Source organism: Engraulis encrasicolus, chromosome 1 (assembly GCF_034702125.1).
Source record: "Engraulis encrasicolus isolate BLACKSEA-1 chromosome 1, IST_EnEncr_1.0, whole genome shotgun sequence".
Taxonomy (NCBI): Eukaryota; Metazoa; Chordata; class Actinopteri; order Clupeiformes; family Engraulidae; genus Engraulis; species Engraulis encrasicolus.
The window spans coordinates 18,119,589-18,139,378 of NC_085857.1; the positions used below are offsets into that span (position 1 = coordinate 18,119,589).

Here is a 19,790-nt window from a genome sequence, read left to right on the forward strand (position 1 = left end):
TTGCATTGGTTTTGGCCTTCTGTTTCCACGTAGCAGATATTTAAAATCCAGGCATAAAAAGCAGGAGAAAAAAATATCCTGTGTAGGGGGCTGAAACGCATTTGTTACAATGGAGGATTTATTTTTATCCACATGTTGCGTGTACACCTAACGAGGAGAAAAAAATACCCTGCTAAAAAAATATCCGACTACGTGGAAACAGCACCTCAGACACAGCAGGAAGGAGCAATCTGAGCAGCTCAGACAGACGGGGCGTTTTGCTTTGTCACCAGGTGGCCTCGTCTTTCAAGGCACTCCTTTTCACGAGGAGGTCTGACATGCTCTGAAGACTCGTCTGCACTGCAGTAAGAGTTGCATCTTGTCGCCAGGCTAGGCAGGCATAGCCTGGCGACGCCATCCTATGTACTCCAGCAACAGTCGGCTTTTGCTCAGGCTAAGGCAGGCAGCCGCTTTGGGCCCCCAAACCCCTAGATAGTGAATAAGAACCCACACTTCACTGTAGTAGGGGCGATTTTGGTTCAAATGTTCTTTTTTATAGGGATGCACCGATACCACTTTTTTGAAAACCGATAGAAGTACGAGTACATTAATGTGTGTACTTGCCGATACCGAGTACCAATACCGATACCTTTTACCACCAAAATACAATGAAAATAAGTGCATGGCATTTTTATTGTCCATTTCCATGTACATTTAAATGTTAGTAAATGTATGAGGTGGCACTTTTTTTCCATGCTGCTTTCAAGTCCACAGAACATGACAAGAGTTTGCATTGTTTTGTGTAATAGCAGTATTCGTTCCTGGTATCGGCAAGTGCTTGACGAGTATGAGTACGAGTATAATGAGTAGTATCGGGTGCCGATACCTATACCAGTATCGGTATCGGTGCATCTCTACTTTTTTATATTTGCTTGGGGCCCCAGCTGACCCTAGAGTCGCCTCTGTCTGCAGTTTTGTGATAGATCAGTGACTGAGAGGCGCAGTGATATTTGCACTTACGGTGGTGAATAACGTAGATGTACTGTGAAGATACAGCAGAGACTGCTGATTAAAATGTTTTTTTTCCTGTAAATACTTCATGCTGCGTGATCTTGTTAAAGTACTGTAGTGGCAGCCGTGGCTTAGTGGTTAGAGAGTTGGTCTTTCAGTCTAGGGGTTGCAAGTTCGAATCCCCCCTGACCTCTCCCTACATCTCCATCCGTGGCTGAAGTGCCCTTGAGAAAGGCACCTAACCCCACATTGCTCCAGGAACTGTAACCAATACCCTGAAAAAATAATAGTTGTAAGTCGCTTTGAATAAATGAAAGCGTCAGCTAAGTGAAATATAATGTAATATAATGTAATGTAATACTGCATCATACTGTAATTAAAATGTAACTGGGGGGAAAAAAACATACCGTATTGTAGAGCCCATTCCGTGCTCGCCACTCTTTCCATAAGGCTTATGACTGGGCTTGTACAGCGTAAACTAGCTGACGTGAGCACATTTGCCGTGACGTACGCTGACACCACTTCCAACTCTCCCAACTGTAGCTACCCCCACACTCCCACCCCCCTTACCAGCAGTCCTCATTCCCGTCAAACACCCCCCACCCTGACACACACACACACACACACATCACTCCCCACGACCCCACCTCTCCTGTCACATAGCACCGCTCTCCAAAACTGTGGGCAGGCAAAGGGGTCAGTTGTGCCAGGCCCAGGGACCTAGGGGGTCCCCATTGCATTCTACTGTATGATAATCAGTTTGCAAACTCTAACAGCTGATTTTTCGGTTTGCAAACTCGAGATACAAACTATCAGTATAGCCCTATCACCGGCCTTGCCTCAACCCCCCCCCCCCCCATTTCCCACCTCCCGACACAGACCCCCACCACCTTCGTCACATAACGCCCTCCCTCCACCCCCACCCCCCCCCCCCCCAAAAAAAACCCCCAACCCCGCAACCCCAGCCCAGCCACAGCTCCACCCATCCAGAGTTAGCATGGCCTCTGACCTTACCCCGGTATATATAGCCTGGCAGAGCAGTGCAGGGTCCCTGGCAGTCAAAATGAAGGCTGTGCTAGCCACCTGCTACGCGCTCTGTCTCCTGGCCTGGGCCACCGCAGGTAAAAAACAAAACAGCCTTTTGTACATTATACAGTATAAAAGTCCTTTTGAAAGTCGCTTTGGTTATAAAGCGTCTGCCAAATGCATTGTAATGTAATGTAATATTGCTGTACTCAGCATCAGAGTTGTATAAAGTAGAAGCAGAAGCACTATTGTACTATGTACTCTTGCACTCTCGTACTATGTAATTACAACACTAGTGGTATGATGATTACATGGTTTCAACTTTGTAATATCATTCTGCCAGTGTTGTAATAACTAAGCGTTCTTCTACTTCTGTGTCATAGAACTCTGTTCAGCATTGTGTATTGCTGTGGTACTCCGTATTTGTACGTATATTGCTGTAGGCCTACTCGCCTTACTTATATTAGTGTTTTTCTTTTATCTTGCTTTACTCTGTACTTCTTGCAGTGTTAATTCAACACCAACAGAGTAAGACCAGCACAACGAATATCCAAATCAACTCTCTTAAGTGTTTAATTAACACTACTGTCGGTTTCTATGTACGAATAGTCTCATTTGTGAGTCATTTTGGATACGAGCATGTGCTACATGCAATTTAATATAATATACTGTAATGTCATCGGTCAGCACTGAGGACAATGAGGGGGTTGTGAGACCGCATCACTTTGGAATATACTATGCAATTCATGGTAGAGGCCATGGTGAGATGGCATGTGCTGTGTATGGATTGCTTAACTGAAGGATATTTTGGTTCAAATTCAGTATTTAATGGAGTATATGAGGTCGATTACACCTCAACTCTCATTCACAGATTTTCCTCCACATCTTCCTTGGGGGTTTAAATGATTAAGTGAGAAATTACAACGACTGACATGTCACACACGTGTGCGCGACACACGCATAGGCTACACTGTGACATTTTTCTTGTTGGGGGACGAAAACGTGGAACTGTTTGAGGAGCGGACGTAGCGTACAGGGCTGTAACAGGGGCCTGGCAATGACTGATGGAAACTCGGCGGCATGGGGGGTTGGTAGAGCGGGACAGTAAAGTCACGACAGGAGGAACTCAGCAGCTGCGAATACGTAGCTGTGTGCCTGTCTGATGAGTCTGTAGCCAGAGAGAGTAGAGAGAGAGAGGTTCCATTGGCCCATTGTTTCCTGGTTCTATTATTGCCCCCTTTAGGCAGACCTAGGCAGACCTAAGGACTGTTCTATTCAATGCTAGGAGCATTATGACACGTCCCTTTAGGAAGACCGGAACCTGGTCATGTTAGGTGCCCATAACAACCTATTACATTGGCATATCTCTATATACTTAAAGAATCTCTGACGTAGCTGTGTGCCTGTCTGATGAGTCTGTGTATTTGGACGAGAAGCCTTTGGACATTGTATGTGTCACGTGCAGTGCAGTGCTAGGACGTGGTCAGATCTTGGTGTTGTTCTCATCTGAACAGTGTGGTTTTGTAGATGAAGATGCTATTATACAATCGCCTTGCTATATCACTCACCATAGTTAATGGTCATATGTTTCGACCTAATGCTTCTTGTCACAAAACAATAACAAAACAAAAAAGCTGATTATTCACTGACGTTTTTTTTTGTTGTTGTTGTTTTTTTTTACTGTCATGGTGTACATTTTAGTTAGGGGGTGTGTCAGTAAAGGCAATGTCTTTCAAGGTCTGTTGAACATTCTATGCCCATTCATTCATTTATGCCCATGGGTTTAAAGACTGTCATATTTAAGTTTGTCCTGAGTTCATGCTAGCCATTCACAAATGTTATCTTTTTCATGAATATTTGCCACCCTCATATCTTAAGTATTTATTGTGACTTGGAAATGTACACTCTCCATACATGAATGGGTGGCTCTTCTCCGTGTCTGCCATTTTGAATAAAGTCATAGACATCTTTTAATGCAAAAACTTAGCACTTGGCCCAAACTAGTAAATATTAGTTTATGACTAACGAAATATGTATGAAAAAAATATCAAATTTCTGAATGGGCAGCATGCATTTTGAAAATAGGCGACTAAAATTACATACGCTACCTTTAAAGTGGGATGTAACGGTGGAGGTCAACATATTGCCATCGATCTCTCCGTGATAATCCAGTCAGACATGGTTATATTTAATGTGTTTAGATGTGACATTGTGGCAAATATACACAGCAACAAGAGTAGACAGTCTGTGATCGCTTGGGTGTGTGCTTCTTTGGTTCGGCATGCCGGTCCACTTTCTAAATTCAGTCATTCTGATGCTTATTTTGATTTCTGTGGAAATTCAGCCTTGTGTATCAGTGCAAATCCTGGAATTTCTCAGTTTATTGCCATTACTCAACTCCCTTGCTTTTTCTCTCTCTCTCTCTCTCTCTCTCTCTCTCTCTCTCTCTCTCTCTCTCTCTCTCTCTCTCTCTCTCTCTCTCTCTCTCTCTCTCTCTCTCTCTCATAATTGAGAAGAGAGGTATCAACTGTGCTGTAAAGTTACACCAGCTCGCACGCGCGCGCGCGTGTGTGTGTGTGTGTGTGTGTGTGTGTGTGTGTGTGTGTGTGTGTGTGTGTGTGTGTGTGTGTGTGTGTGTGTGTGTGTGTGTGTGTGTGTGTGTGTGTGTGTGTGTGTGTGTGTGTGTTGGTGGGTGGGTGTTAAAAAAGAGACCAGTCATGCTCATGACTTTGGATAGCCTACATTAGGTAACAAGTTACACATTCGCAGCCCGAGATTTGAAATTATATTTGCATCACATCCATTGAGTTTACACCTTAAATGGCATGGGCCAGCGCTATAACTATCCTTGAAATGTTTATGTCATTAAAATAATATATATATTTCTATTATTATTAGGCCTACATCTGCAAGCTAGTTACACCTTTACTATGCAGTAGCATGGATCAACTTCATGTCACCGTCGAAATGCTGACATGCGAATATTTTTGACTCATCCACACAACCTCTGGCTTGGGACCTGGGCTGGACTAGGGGAGAAATAGGGCCCCGGCACTTTTGGCTTTAAAGGGGTATGCCACTATTTTGGGGCTTAATACAGTTAAAATCGTTGGCCAGGGTTTATAAAGGTGGTAAAGTGTCTTATTTTTTATGTAAGCCGTTGTCTTGCTTTAAGACAAGTTAAAAGAGGGAATATGTCGCTAAGCTAGTGAAAGTCAATGGATCCGATCCATTGACTTTCACTAGCTTAGCGACATGCTCCCTCTTTTAACTTGTCTTAAAGCAAGACAACGCTTAACATGAAAAACAAGTCACTTAACCACATTTATAAACCCCAGCCAACGATTTTAACTGTATTACGCCCCAAAATAGTCGCATACCCCTTTAAGGGGCCCCTCATAATTAGCGCAGAGTCTGAGTTTGATTGTGAGCAGGCAGTCCTTTGATCTCCTTGCGGTGGCACTGTCATGCTGTGATTCACAAACTCTTAACTGCAGTGGCACTGTCATGCTGTGATTCACAAACTCTTAACTGCAGTGGCACTGTCATGCTGTGATTCACAAACTCTTAACTGCTGTGCACCACCCCAAGGCACCCCGCAGAGTACAGCACCCGCTGCTCCACAGACAGCTTGTCATGAATAATGTTTTGCATAATTATGATTTTTATAGCATAGACTAAATGAGAATGCATATTGTACAGCAGCACACGATTAGTCATTAGAGAAAGTTGGACTGTTTTGTCGATTGACGATTGCTTGACTGAAGGATATTTTGGTTCAAATTCAGTATTTAATGGAGTATATGAGGTCGATCAGACCTCAAATCTCATTCACAGATTTTCCTCCACAGCCCTCAGAGAGTATAGGCACCCTGGAATAAAATAAATCCATGCTAAACACTTGTTACCAGCCATGCATAAATGAATTAAAATCAACATTGGAAATCAGCACTCAAGTCAACTGGTGCGTTTTTTGATTTATATTTTAGGTTGAAACAGACAAAGTGAAGCAGATGTTGCTGAAAATAACTAGGGGCTCTGTCTAATATATATATATGGGAGCTACCCCTGAAAACTGAAGCCAAGTTACCCCAGGACATTTGCCCTGATAATTGACTCATTATATACAATCACGGGTCTTGACTGAGTCACACACCTGAAGGCATTGGAAATCAACCTGCAGCATGGTGAAACCTAAAGCAGCACATGGTTGGACGATAATTGAAAACAACTAGCAGGGAAAGTACGGCACCGTAAGCTCTGAAACGTGAAACGAGGTACCCCAGATGCACTTGAGTTGACTCACACCCCTACAGCTGAGGTGGGGAAACGTGGCCTCAGGGACCACATGTGGCGTTCATCTGGGACATTCATGGGTTAGCGGTTAGGGCGCTTGTGACTTTATTTGTGACAGGGACGTTGAGAGAGACAGGAAACGACTGGGGAGAGAGAGACAGGGATTAAAGGAACAGACCACCCTTTTTTGATTTTCACATATTTGCAGTATTTCCCAACATTATTCATGAATGTGCATATCATTTTCGTCTCAGTGTTTTCAGTACTTAGATTTATTGGATCAGAATTATTAGCATAGCTTAGCATAATCACTGGAAGTAACTGGTATCTTTAGCATCAAGCCACAAGTGGTCACTGGACGGAATTAAATTGCCGTTTTACACTCGGGTGAATTTTACATTAATTTTAAAATGGTTTATAAGTACATTTGATTGTGTTTTATTTTGTACCATAGACTTGCATTGCTATGCCTAATGTGGCTATACTGTTAAACGGGGCAATGCAAACACGTAGACGAAAATTATATGCACATTCATGAATAATGCTTGGAAATACTGCAAATATGTGAAAATCAAAAAAGGGTGGTCTGTTCCTTTAAGGATTGGCATGGCCCGGGCCAGCCAGAATTCGCTGGCGTAGCAGACCAGCGCCCATACCGTTAGAACCACGGTCGTAGCAACAACACAACTTTTAAATCCAAAATAGTACGCTCTCTAACACAACATTCTTCAAAATTGCTACCCAAGATAGGGGTTTTGTGGCTTTGAGATTAGCCAAGTCATGACAATACAGTCCATTACAATATGCAGGAATGAAATAACCAACAAGTTACGCTAATGGTGAACATGATGTCTTCTTGTTGCTGCATGGGGACATCTGAAGCTTGGGCCCTTGGGTTAAACTAATTGGCCACCCCTGCCCTACAGGTTGGAAATAAACCACCAACCTTAAAGGGACACTGTGCAGGAAATGGTCAAAAAAGGTACTGCAACTATGCTGTACATTGAAACTGGGCTGCCTATTGCCAAATTTGATCTTTACATAAAAGTAATAAACAAATATTTCCTAGTATGGTCCAAGTAGAGTCATTGTTGCAGCTAAAAATGGCTATTTTTGGAAATTCAAAATGGCGGACCATGGAGAAGATCCCCCTTTTCATGTATGAAAAGTGCAATTTTTCCAGTCATAATGAATACTTAGAATTTGATGCTGGTGGTAAGTATTCATGAAAAAGGTAACATTAGTGAATGGGCAGCATGAATTCTGGAAATAAACAACTAAAAATCTCACACAGTGTCCCTTTAAAGAAACCCAAAACAGCACAAATGGTTGTTGTTGATCCCTGTTGGCTCCCTATCTCAGTGTGGGCGTGCGTGCTTGCCAATATGCTGCCACCATGGCCAGGCCTGTTTGTTGCAGAGGACGAGAACAAATTGCCGTCTCAGTACTCTGTCACCGAGTCTCAAGTGTTACCTTGACGTGTAGCCGGGCAGACTTGTTTTTGCTCTGTCATGCTCTCTCTCTCTGTCTCTGTCTCTGTCTCTGTCTCTGTCTCTCTCTCTCTCTCTCTCTCTCTCTCTCACTCCCTGGAAGTGGAGACTCTTGGTTTGAGTTGAATGCAGGACGCCTGCACTGTAGCCATGGTCAAAAGTAACTGGAACGAGCTGTGCCTGTTGCCGGCAAGGGTGGCTGTCCATGATTTGGGTTTGACCTGGGAGGCAGATGCACAGTCACATCCTCGTGCACGGCACTCTTCACCTACCCCATATTCAGAAAGTCTTGAATTGCCCCCCCTCCGTGAAAACACCTAAAATTATTCAAGACTTCACAGTAAAATACACCTTTGTGTCATCCACCCACCCCCACCCCCACCCCGACCATGACACCGGATCTGCCATCGGATCTGCATAGATGCTGTGAGGGATGTTCCTGAATTGCCAAAGGTGAAGAACCGGGCCATTCATCTTCATGCAGCTGTCTTGTCTGGCTCGGGGGTTTGCTGCTGCATGGACCTGTGAATAGTGTTGTGCTTAATTATCAAAGGTGAAGACCTCAGCTTAGGACATGCAGCTTCAGAAAACCTGCCATGGCATGGACTGCAGGGTTTTGAAACCCAGGCAGTTTCGGTAGGTACTCAACTCAAGCAAAGTCACTTTAATAAAGTCCTTTCACTCGGCGGCCATCTTGGCTACGCCTCAGGGTTGCAATTTCCAGATTAGTCAGACCAGGGTGCGATTTGTCGGAAAACCAGAAGGGGGTGATGTTTGGGCGTCCTAAAATGAATGATTAGACAGAAATGGAACGAAGGAGCGACTCACAACCCATATGGTTGGAATCACAATGAAAACTAGTTCATAATGGCTATCTCAGATTGGCCGTATATATGAAAGCAACGCTGTAAATCATCATTTTCTTACTGATGTGTTGAACTGCACATGCGCGAGACACGGTGGTCTGTGGGATCAAGTGGCCGCGGACAACCCCACGAGTAGCTGCCCGATGTGAACCGCACATGTCATCAGCAACCGACCGGCTGAAGCAGAATCCGAGGGCATACCAATTAGGTTTGAGCAATCGTAAAAGCTTACGCGTCGAGGCGGCGAGATGATTGGATAAATGACAGCGCAGCTCAGCAAGCAATTGGCTTTTGTAGTCGGACAGGTGGGATATATGCAAGCAGGCACCATATTAGCGTAGATCAAATCGCCGGTTGATACTTCCGATACATACATTTCGATTTTATTTACATCCTTAGTTGTGAGTGATATGATGACTGAGCTTAGACTGAGTGTCCTAAACTGGAATATCCATGTGGTGTCTGTCTACATGCACAGTATGTTTTCTATATGTTATCTCATGATTACGGAACTGCCAAAGGTGATGCATCTACTGACAGCTGTCTTGTCTGGCACCAGAGTTGGCCACCCTGGACCTGTTTATTGCCAAAGGTGAAGACCTTGGCTATACAGGACAGCTTCAGAAGCCCTGCCATGGACTGTTTGCTTACATCAGGGGTGGGGAACCTATGTCTCGAGGGCCAAGCTGTTTTATCTGCCCCCTGACACAATTTTAATGTTATGCAGCTTCATATGAAGTATGACATATTTCCTAAAGGAACATTAGAATTTCCATTTGTGATGCAATTCAGCTATATTCAGGGGACCTAGAGAAGGTTGGGTCTTTTGTAAAGGTGGCTACCTTCGATATAGACCTAAAGTGCAAGGGGAAATCCTGGTTTGTGTTCATAGTACGGCCCTCGGAGGACTTTTACGGCCCTTGGAGCAATTTGAAGTGGCCCTTCGAGTGAAAAAGGTTCCCCCTGGCTTACATACAGCACTACAGCGAACAAAAACAATTTCACTATTTTGCTGAGGTACTTGTCAGATTTTAATGTAGATTATGCATAGTTTTTAATTATTATTATAAAATGTGGGTCAGTAGGGACAGATAGTGATGGGATTGACTATGTAACAAGACTTTCCATTGATTTTCAAGAAGGGAATCTCCATCTATTTTCATTAGCCTACACCACCACACAGAATAGTGAAAGAATCTGTGCTCAGCAAACTACAAATAGCTGTTTGTAAGTGATTGAAATTAGAACGAGAGAAACAGTTGGCTATTTTGTTTATTCAGGCTCTAGAGGTCATACCCTTTGCTTGCCGCCCTCCCTTGCTTCGTGTGAGAGATGGGTTTTTTGTCTCCTCCGGCTTTCCGTAGCGAAGCTCCCATGGTGGTCAAGGTTGGAAAGTCAGATGCCTCCCATTGCGAAAGGCCAACCAATCACTACATGCTTATGACACGCTAGCATTAGCAACTGCAATCTTGCACCCATGTACTTATAGCTCTCATTCACACACACACACACACACACGCACACACACGCACACACACATTCAGACATGCATGCAAACGTGCCCTTTAACATACATCTCATATGAAGACTGTCACCAACCTCCCAAACTTGTCCATGCTCACACACACACACACACACACACACACACACACACACACACACACACACACACACACACACACACACACACACACACACACACACACACACAGGCAGGCAGCTGCTGTCACAACACTACTGTCTCCACCAGAATTTATTTCCGTCTGCGTTGCCTTGTAGGGGCATTCATTAGCGAGACAGTAGGACCCAGGAGTCCCATAGAGAGCTAGCTACTACTGTACTGGGGTGCTTTTCTCGAAAGCGTAGTTGTTAGCCAGTTAGCAACTTCGGTAGTTGCCTATGGGGGATTGCATTGCAAACAACAAAATAGCTAATGTAGTTAGCAGCTATGGTTTTGATAAATGCACCCCTGTACTGTAGTCCCCTTCTCTCTCTCCCTCATCTCTCTCTCTCTCTCTCTCTCTCTCTCTCTCTCTCTCTCTCTCTCTCTCTCTCTCTCTCTCTCTCTCTCTCTCTCTCTCTCTCTCTCTCTCTCTCCTCTATTTTTCTGCTATCATTCCTGCTCTTGTTCTCCTTTTTTTCTGCAGCTGTCATGTCTGAAGTGAGAGCACACCAAGTCAAACTTAGAAGTGTCATTCATTAGCTGTGTAGTACATAGGCTACCCAGGGACTTTGGCCCTGCAGCAGTCTGCTACCATACTGTCTGGACCAGTGTGGAAAATGCCAGATGGAAAATGCTAAATTATTGTACCAAAATGATCGTACAAGACCCAAATTGTCATATCAAGGCATTTATTGCCTCTTTTCACTGCCGGTTTTCTGGTAGGCCTACAGCTCAACACAGTGCAACTCGGCCGCCAATTTTCGTTTTACAATTGAGCTGTGCCGTGCCTATTCGAAAAGCAAAAAGTGGTGGCCGAGTCGTGCTGTGTCAAGCTGTAGGCCTACCAGAAAAATGGCAGTGGAAAAGAGGCATCTAAGTGAACTGAATGACAACTCTGAAATCATCCTACATCGTGTTTTTTTATCAAACAGAGGTCAAAATATACAAAATTACAAGCACAGCCCAGGCAAGCTTTCTTGTCACACATGCAAGCAGGCAGACACACAGGGGTGGATTAATACACAGGCCTACTGGACCCAGGCCCGGGGGGGCAGAGGCCCCAAGGGGCCAGGCCAACTTGGCCCCGTGGCCACGACCCAAACCAGCTTTCAAAACCACATTTGCAACAATAATCATTCCAAGGTGCTTCATGTGCCAGCCACTGGTATAGTCCCGTAGACCAAGTCAGGTTCGAGGGTGTGGGGGCCCAAGGTTGCCAAAGGGCCAATGCCCCAAGAGGCCAGGCCAACTTGGCCTCATGGCCACGACCCAAACCAGCCTTCAAAACCACCTTTGCAATAATTATCTTGCCAATTATTTGAGTTCATGAGTTGCTACCATTGATTGTGGTTGCTACAAAAAATGCCAGGACAGTGTCTGGCACAGGGGGCCATTATTTCTTAATCCGCCCCTGCAGACACACACAGACACACACGCGCGCGCACACACACACACACGCGCGCGCACACGCACGCACACACACACACACACACACACACACACACACACACACACACACACACACACACACACACACACACACACACACACACACACACACACACACACACACACACACACACACACAACCTATGCAGACACTCTCACCACTCACACTCACTGCAACTCACAGGCACGGAGACACACTCATACCACGAGAGGAGTCTTTACAGTCCTACGTACACAAGTATAAATAAATAGACGCACGTGTAGACCAGTGTTTCCCAACCAGGGGTACGTGTACCACTAGGGGTACTCGAGGACACTGCAGGGGGTACTTGGAACAATGTAATTTTAACAAATGTATGGAGCTTAGTTACATTGAGATAGAGAAAGCGAGGCAAAACTTGACTGGGGTAACTCACGGCACAACACAAAATGCTTAGGGGGTACTCAAGACAAAAAAGGTTGGGAAACACTAGTGTAGACACTCATGTGGACTAGACTCATCATAATAGCTGCATAAGAACTTGTCATCACACCAGACACTCATGCACTGAACAAAATGTGATCGCTTCCTGGAACCGAGATATAGTAGAACCATTTCACTTGTGGACGCGAGGGCTTGTGCGGAAGCGCGCGCACATACACACACACACACACCTACGCACGCACATACACCACCACCACCACCACCACCACCACCACCCCCTCCCCCAGCCACACACACACACACACACACACACACACACACACACATGTCTCACACACACACACACACACACACACACACACACACACACACACACACACACACACACACACACACACACACACACACACACACACACACACACACACACATGCACACACACACACACACACAGCACACATACCACCTCAAAATCACACCATGAAAAGCAACAAACATACGGACATACACTACATGCTAATGTGGTGCCGTGATTAGTGAAGACAATGTTCACAGCTGCATCTGATCCATCTGTCAATGCATCTAGTGTGTCAGTGCCAAGACAATCAGCCTCAGTACATGCATGATTTATGAAGAATAATAGACAGAGTGGAAGGGAACGAGAAAGGAGGAATAACAAAAATGGGGAAAAAAAGATGATACATGTAAAGTATAAGAAAACGAATGTGAGGCGAAGAGGACTGATATGGAGAGAATGATGTTAGAAGAGAGAAATGTTGAGAAAGAAAGAAAGAACGAACGAAATAAACAAAGAAACAAAGAGAGAGAGAGAAAGAAAGAAAGAAAGAAAGAAAGAAAGAAAGAAAGAAAAGAAAAGAAAAGAAAAGAAAGAAAAGTAAGAAAGAAATATTTGACAGGGACTTGTGGTTTACATGGGCATACTGTCGTGGCTAGTAACAATGACTACAGTCCACGACACCATTGGCTCTTTAAATAGGAGGGAGGAATTCCAATTCTCAGATTCCCATTCCCTCTCTCTCTCCCTCCCTCTCTCTCTCTCTCTCTCTCTCTCTCTCTCTCTCTCTCTCTCTCTCTCTCTCTCTCTCTCTCTCTCTCTCTCTCTCTCTCTCTCTCTCTCTCTCTCTCTCTTTCTAGCCCCACAGTCCCTCTTGCTCATCGTCAAGCTATTTCTGGTTACTTTGAGGAAGCCACTCTGAGAGAGAGAGGGAGAGACACGAGACACCTGTCTCACCCCATCGGCTCCTGTCTCTCTTCATCGGCTGCTTTCCTCGCAGAACAATGACTTCAGCGTCTCTCTCTCTATTTCAAATCACATTAATTCCCTCTCCCATTGCTCTCTCAAACATGAATTCCTCTCTCTTGCTTTCCCAAACAGGGCTTTTATATTTTGCAATCAATGTGCACAGACCTCCGCCATGCCTTTCTCCCTCCATCGACACCTGTCTTTCTCCATTGCTGCCCCTTCCATTGCAGCTGACGTCGTTGGGTGTTCTTGTCCTTGCAGACAATTACGTGCAGAAGCTTGATAACCAGTTTAAGCGGAGCCTTGCGTGATCAAAATGTTAATACCAATACCAATACCAAAATGTTAATAAGCAAACCTTAATTCGTTGCTTTATATAAGACTCTTGCTAATGCAGTGGCTTCATTGGCTTGATTGGAAAGCCGGAAAGCACTCAGCGAGCGCAAAATGCGCTAAATCTGTCTCCCTCTATTCCCACCTGTTAATCTCCATTGACCATTCAAACTGCTGCTCCTTTTTTAAAGATGCACTGTGTACCATTTTGCGTAGTTTATTTCCAGAATTCATGCTGCCCATTCACAAATGTTTCCTTTTTCAACTTACCACCACCATTAACACTTTTCATACATGACAAGGGGGATCTTCTCCTTGTCTGCCATTCTGGATTTCCATAGATAGATATTTTTAACAAAATGTAATATACTTTGGTCATAATAGGGGTAAATAGTTAATATTAGTTTATTACTTAAATATTAATGAAAAGATCAAATTTGGCCATAGGGATGCAGCAGTTTCCATGAGCAGCATATGAAGAGCTCTTTTCCAAAATGAGATATATCCATTTTATAGAATGTTGGGAAATTGACATTTTTGTATTGGGCATTCCATTGAATTACATTACAAAATGCATTTTATAGAGGTTTAAAAAGTATGTTCTCAAAACATTTGAATGGCAAGAATTCACACATAGATGATACTTATCAGTCAATTCCAATATTAAAATGTAAAAAGTCAAAAATGGTGGATATAGCGTTTTGGGAAAGAGCTCCTCATATACTTGCAATACCTACTGGCCACCATCCTACACAGTGCACATTTAACTTCAGTGGATGTTCTTGCTCTTGCAGACAATTCCATGCTGTAGCTTAAACCCTTCCATGCATAGCCTTGAGCTATTACGAGTATGTTGTTACCAACATGGCAATGACCAACTCTTAATCTGTTACTTTATTAAGACTCGTGGTAATAGGTCTAGCAATGTCGTTATGAATGATGTAATTGAGCTGTCTATTCATTGCTGCTCCTGTTCCTACTGCGATTGCTTCTGCAGACCCATGACTTCAGCTGGTGTTCTTTGGTAGGTCTGTCAAAACAAGTAGAATTGTAAAAAAAAAAGAGAAAAACATGCACATCCGTCTAAAAAAAATTGGGCGCAGGACTAGCAAAATCACATGAAAACTGAAAGTTAAGTCCGCGACACCAAGCTCCCATTTCTCTTCCTTTAATGTGACGTTTCGGGCATGTCAAATGAAGGGCATGATTTACTTTAATGTGACGTTTCGGGCATGTCAAATGAAGGGCATGATGCCCTAGACGTCACATTAAAATAAGAGAAACGGGAGCGTGGTGTCACAGACTTTCACTCCTTTCAGTTTTCCTGTCAAAACAAGTAGCCTTTTCCAGTAGTAGCCTCTTCCATCGATGCGCCGTCAGCCTTATTGTCCATTTCCAATGTGCTAATTTCGTATCCATGAATAAATATGGAGCTTACCCTTTTACACAGTTCAACTCATTTTCAGCTTGCCGGTTCCAACTCAGCTCAGCTCAGTTCAGTTCGTGTTATCTTTGGAAACATGTGCTGTCCACACTAATAAAACTCGAAACCGATCGGATTTCTGTTAGTAGATCAACACCGTTTACACTTGGCAACACGCAGTGTGTATGTGTGTGTGTGTGTGATTGCTAGGATGCTTTTTATGGAATTCCCCTTCTACCGTCATCTCTCTCTCTCTCTCTCTCTCTATCTCTCTCTCTCTCTTTCTCTCTCTCTCTCTCACACACACACACACACACACACACACACACATATACGTATATAGAGACAGACATGCTCCATGCTCTGCCTGCCCTCTCGGAGAGAGAGAGAGAGAGAGAGAGAGAGAGAGAGAGAGAGAGAGAGAGAGAGAGAGAGAGAGAGAGAGAGAGAGAGAGAGAGAGAGACCTAGGGCTGTGCCAGAGATGATTGGGGTCCCAGAGCTGAAATGGGTCTAGCACAACCACTCACCCTTTACCAAAGCCCATCCACATCCCTCCCCTCCTCCCTCCCTTCCCCTCCCCTCCCGCCTTACCCTGCCCTCCCCTGTCCCCCCTCCCCTCCTGCCCTCCCCTCCCCTCCCTCCTTCTCCTCCCCTCCCGCCCTCCCTTAACTCCCAGATGGATGCGATCAATCTCCCAAGGCTCCCCATCGCCCACTCTAATAACCTAATTACATTAACTCCGATGGAATTTGTTCTCTTATGGTAGCGAGCAAGTGAGCGAGCGACCGGCAGAAGAATGGGCATGACCTGCTGCAGCCGGCAGGGTTGGCAAACAGGTCAGTTGCCCCAGACCCCGGGAAAAGGGAGGGCCCCCGGAATTGGGCCCTCATCAGTATGCAGAGCTCTAAATTAACTTTTTTTTGTCACCAGCTAAAATGGCTAGTGAATGTTCATCTTACCAGCTAAACACACACTCACTAATGGGTCAAAGTGTCCAGTCTTTTTTTTTACCAGCCAAACTGAATTTTCACCTCAAATTGGCTGGTTGGCTGTTAATTTAGAGCCCCCTGATTAGAGGCCTGATTTGGGTTGGGTGGGGGGGGGCTTTCAGGCGATTTTGTCCCGGGGGCCTGGCCAATGCTGTCAGCGGGCCTGGCAGCTGGATTTCCCCCTCGCTAGCTAGCTAGCTGCATCAGCCACTTCAGGGTAGCCTGACCTCCCACCAACCCCCCTCATCACACACTGCTAGCCCAGCACGTACAGTATATCCCCTTGTGTTTATTTTTAGTGCTGAATTAGCAATTAGCGATTTGATTGAGACCAGGTGCCTTATGGGGAGCGTAGTTTCGTGCAGCCTTCCTTGGCTGGTCAGGCAACGTGACTACATGCAGGGCCGAATCAAGATGGTTTGGGACCCCTAGGCTACAGGTTGCTATATGGGGCCCCCTGGAGGGCAAATTTTGGGACAAATTTGCATAGACAGTGGCCGTTTCCCAATGTCTAGTGTGCGTCCCTCTGCGGAGTATCCAATCACTGGGCGTGACTAAGAAGGCTGACACACTACCGAGGCTCATACACTTGACTTGACATTGGGAAATAGTGAGTGTCATAATTACGAGCTAGGAATTAAGGATGACACGTCTACCAACTGCACTAATTTAGTTAAGTCTAAACACCATGATACATTTTTCAATATTTCATCTCGTCACAATTCTGCAATTTTCACTTTTGGCCAATCAGGGGCCCCCTGGCAGTTGGGGAACCCTAGGCTGCAGCCATATCTAGTCTGTGCATTAATCCGACCCTGACTACACTAAATACTGTAATGCTGTGTCCAGACCAAGAGCGAACTACACTGCCTGGTAGCGTGGGTAGCATAAGAAGTTTCGCCTTGAATTCGCTGTATTCGCTGCAGACGCAACATTGACATGTTTGATTCAGCTAATCACATAACGGCTCTGGCTTGACAGCCTGGGACATTCGGAGATATGAACGTTCCGATTGTTTTTCGCCGAGCAGCGTCAGAGCGAATTCGCCTGCGATTAGATTTAGTTTATCCCCTTAAAGCGCGGCTTTATGAATTCATTGTTACCAGTATGGTAATGACCAAGTCGTGGTGCATTACTAAAGGGCCTGTGTTGTGTCATAGTATTGTAGTGCTATGGTAGTTACATTTCAATGTCTATTACAGCGTGCCTCAGGAGGTACGACGCGCATTAAGGGGTTAATCGTCAAAATTCGCTCTGGTCGCGCAAGAAGCTTCGCTCCTGGCGAATTCGCTCCTGGCGAATTCGCTTTGGTAGCGCAGGTCGCGTGCCCTCCATAGAGAAATAATGACTTCCATTGCTTCATTCGCTCCTTTCGCTCCTGGTCTGCACACGGCATAAGCGGTGGACATGTGTTCACTCTTCAATAATGGAGCTCAGTGTTCTGTTTTTTTTCCATCTGGGGAAAAATGTGTTGTGCAGCAGGGGAGTTGGAAAACGCATTTGACACAAAGAATTTTCCATAATTTGGAAGTCATCTACAAAGCTGGAAAATTATTGCTTACTAAAAACGGTGATGATTGACAAAGAATCATTGTTTTGAATATGTAGTTGGAGCTTCCGAATAACCCCTCACAGCTTTTAGAGATTTTTTTTATTTTTTTTAATCCATTTAGGGAGCTAAAGCGTACTCTCTCACTATACATTTTTGTATTGTGGATATAAATGTGCAAGGGGGATGTTATGTATTACAATGTAATACCGTGAAAGTACAGGTAGTCACTGTGCACTTAAAATGACAGCCTTACATAATTTTTAATCGTCTTTTATGTGATTGATTTTATTTTATGAGCCTTTGTGGATCCCTTCGTGACATCAACTGACACCGACGACTGGCAGACTACCACACACACAATCAATGCTGTAAAGTCACATAAAATTGTCACTTCAAACTAAATTTAAATGACACATAGCCTGACACATCAATGGCATTAATGATCTTTTTGGGCAGCCAGGACGTAATAGTTAGGGAGTCTGTCTTGGAATGGTAAGGTTACAGGTTCGAAAATATACCATCCCATAGCTGAGAGCTGAAGAGCCATTGAGAAAGACACCACATTGCTCCAGGGACTGTATCCAGTGTGATATAACTATAAGTCAGACTACATTACCTGAAGTGTAATGTTATTGATTGGATTGCTGTTTGATTGTCGTGAGCTTTTATTTATTCCTGTGACTTCAGCTGACAGTACACACACACACACACACACACACACACACACACACACACACACACACACACACACACACACACACACACACACACACACACACACACACACACACACACACACACAACCACACACACACACACACAACCACACACACACACACACACAACCACACATTCACACACACAATAAAAAATGACAGCCTTACGTGTCATTATCTTTCACTGTCTTTGATTTGATTGTCATTGATGTGTGCGTGCACTGATAGGGTCGTGGTGGTGCTAAAGCACCTGCCCCTTTGCCCTACTGGACACAAAAGGCCCTTTTTAAACGTCTCTTTTATGGATTTTTCTCCACAATGTACTGTGTTCCGTGTTGACATGATCATCTATGGCACAAAACTGAGCTTAATGATCAAAAGCACGTGACAATTCTCCGCTATAACACTAATATATATAGCCTCTGTATCCTACTAAAGGGTTATGCCACTATTTTGGGGCTTAATACAGTTAAAATCGTTGGCCAGGGTTTAGGCCTATATAGGTGATAAAGTGTCTTATTTTTCATGTAAGCCGTTGTCTTGTTTTAAGACAGGTTAAAAGAGGGAGCATGTCGCTAAGCTAGTGAAAGTCAATGGATCCGTGTAGCATGTAGCAATGCTACACGGATCCATTGACTTTCACTAGCTTAGCGACATACTCCCTCTTTTAACTTGTCTTAAAGCAAGACAACATTTAATATGAAAAATAAGACACATACCACCTTTATAAACCCCAGCCAACGATTTTAACTGTATTAAGCCCCAAAATAGTGGCATACCCTTTTAAGGCAGCTGGAAGTTCTACATGCTCCCTGCCCCCACCTTGAGCACCTGCCCCCCCAAAATGTCTGTGCACGCCTCTGGATGTATGCACAGTACTGTACCTGGGTATCATGAGACTTTGTGGATTCCTATGACTTCAGCTGACTCTCCACGCACACATACTACACAATATGAAGGCCGGCGGGTTACCACAGGCATAAACAATCCCGAGGCTCCAACCTACCTACCTACGCACATGTACATGTGCTATATCTCATCGTGAGGGTTAGCAAGGCAGACAGTTGTGTAACAAATGTCATGGGGGAAACCTGAGACCTCTGTCCTCCTCGGGAATCTTGGCGGTCGAGTGCGTGTGTGTGTGAGTATGCGTGTGCGTGTGTGCGTGTGTGTGTGTGTGTGCGTGAGTGTGTGTGCGTGTGTGTGTGTGTGCGTATGTATGTGTGCGTGTGCGTGTGTGTGTGTGTATGTGTGTGTGTGTATATGTGTGTGTGTGTGTGTGCGCGCGTATGTGTGTGTGTGCATGTG

At 44.6% G+C, this 19,790-nt stretch overlaps 1 protein-coding gene across 1 annotated transcript in view; it reads left to right on the plus strand.

Annotated features, from left to right (window-relative positions):
- Positions 1-2,037: 2,037 nt before the first annotated feature.
- The window catches only part of wu:fc22b06 (calphotin), a 56,239-nt gene continuing 38,486 nt past the window's right edge, over positions 2,038-19,790 (plus strand). The window contains exon 1 of the mRNA XM_063198300.1: positions 2,038-2,111. Within this exon, the coding sequence (XP_063054370.1) occupies positions 2,054-2,111 (58 nt within the window). The 5' untranslated portion in view covers positions 2,038-2,053. The remainder of the gene's footprint in view (positions 2,112-19,790) is intronic.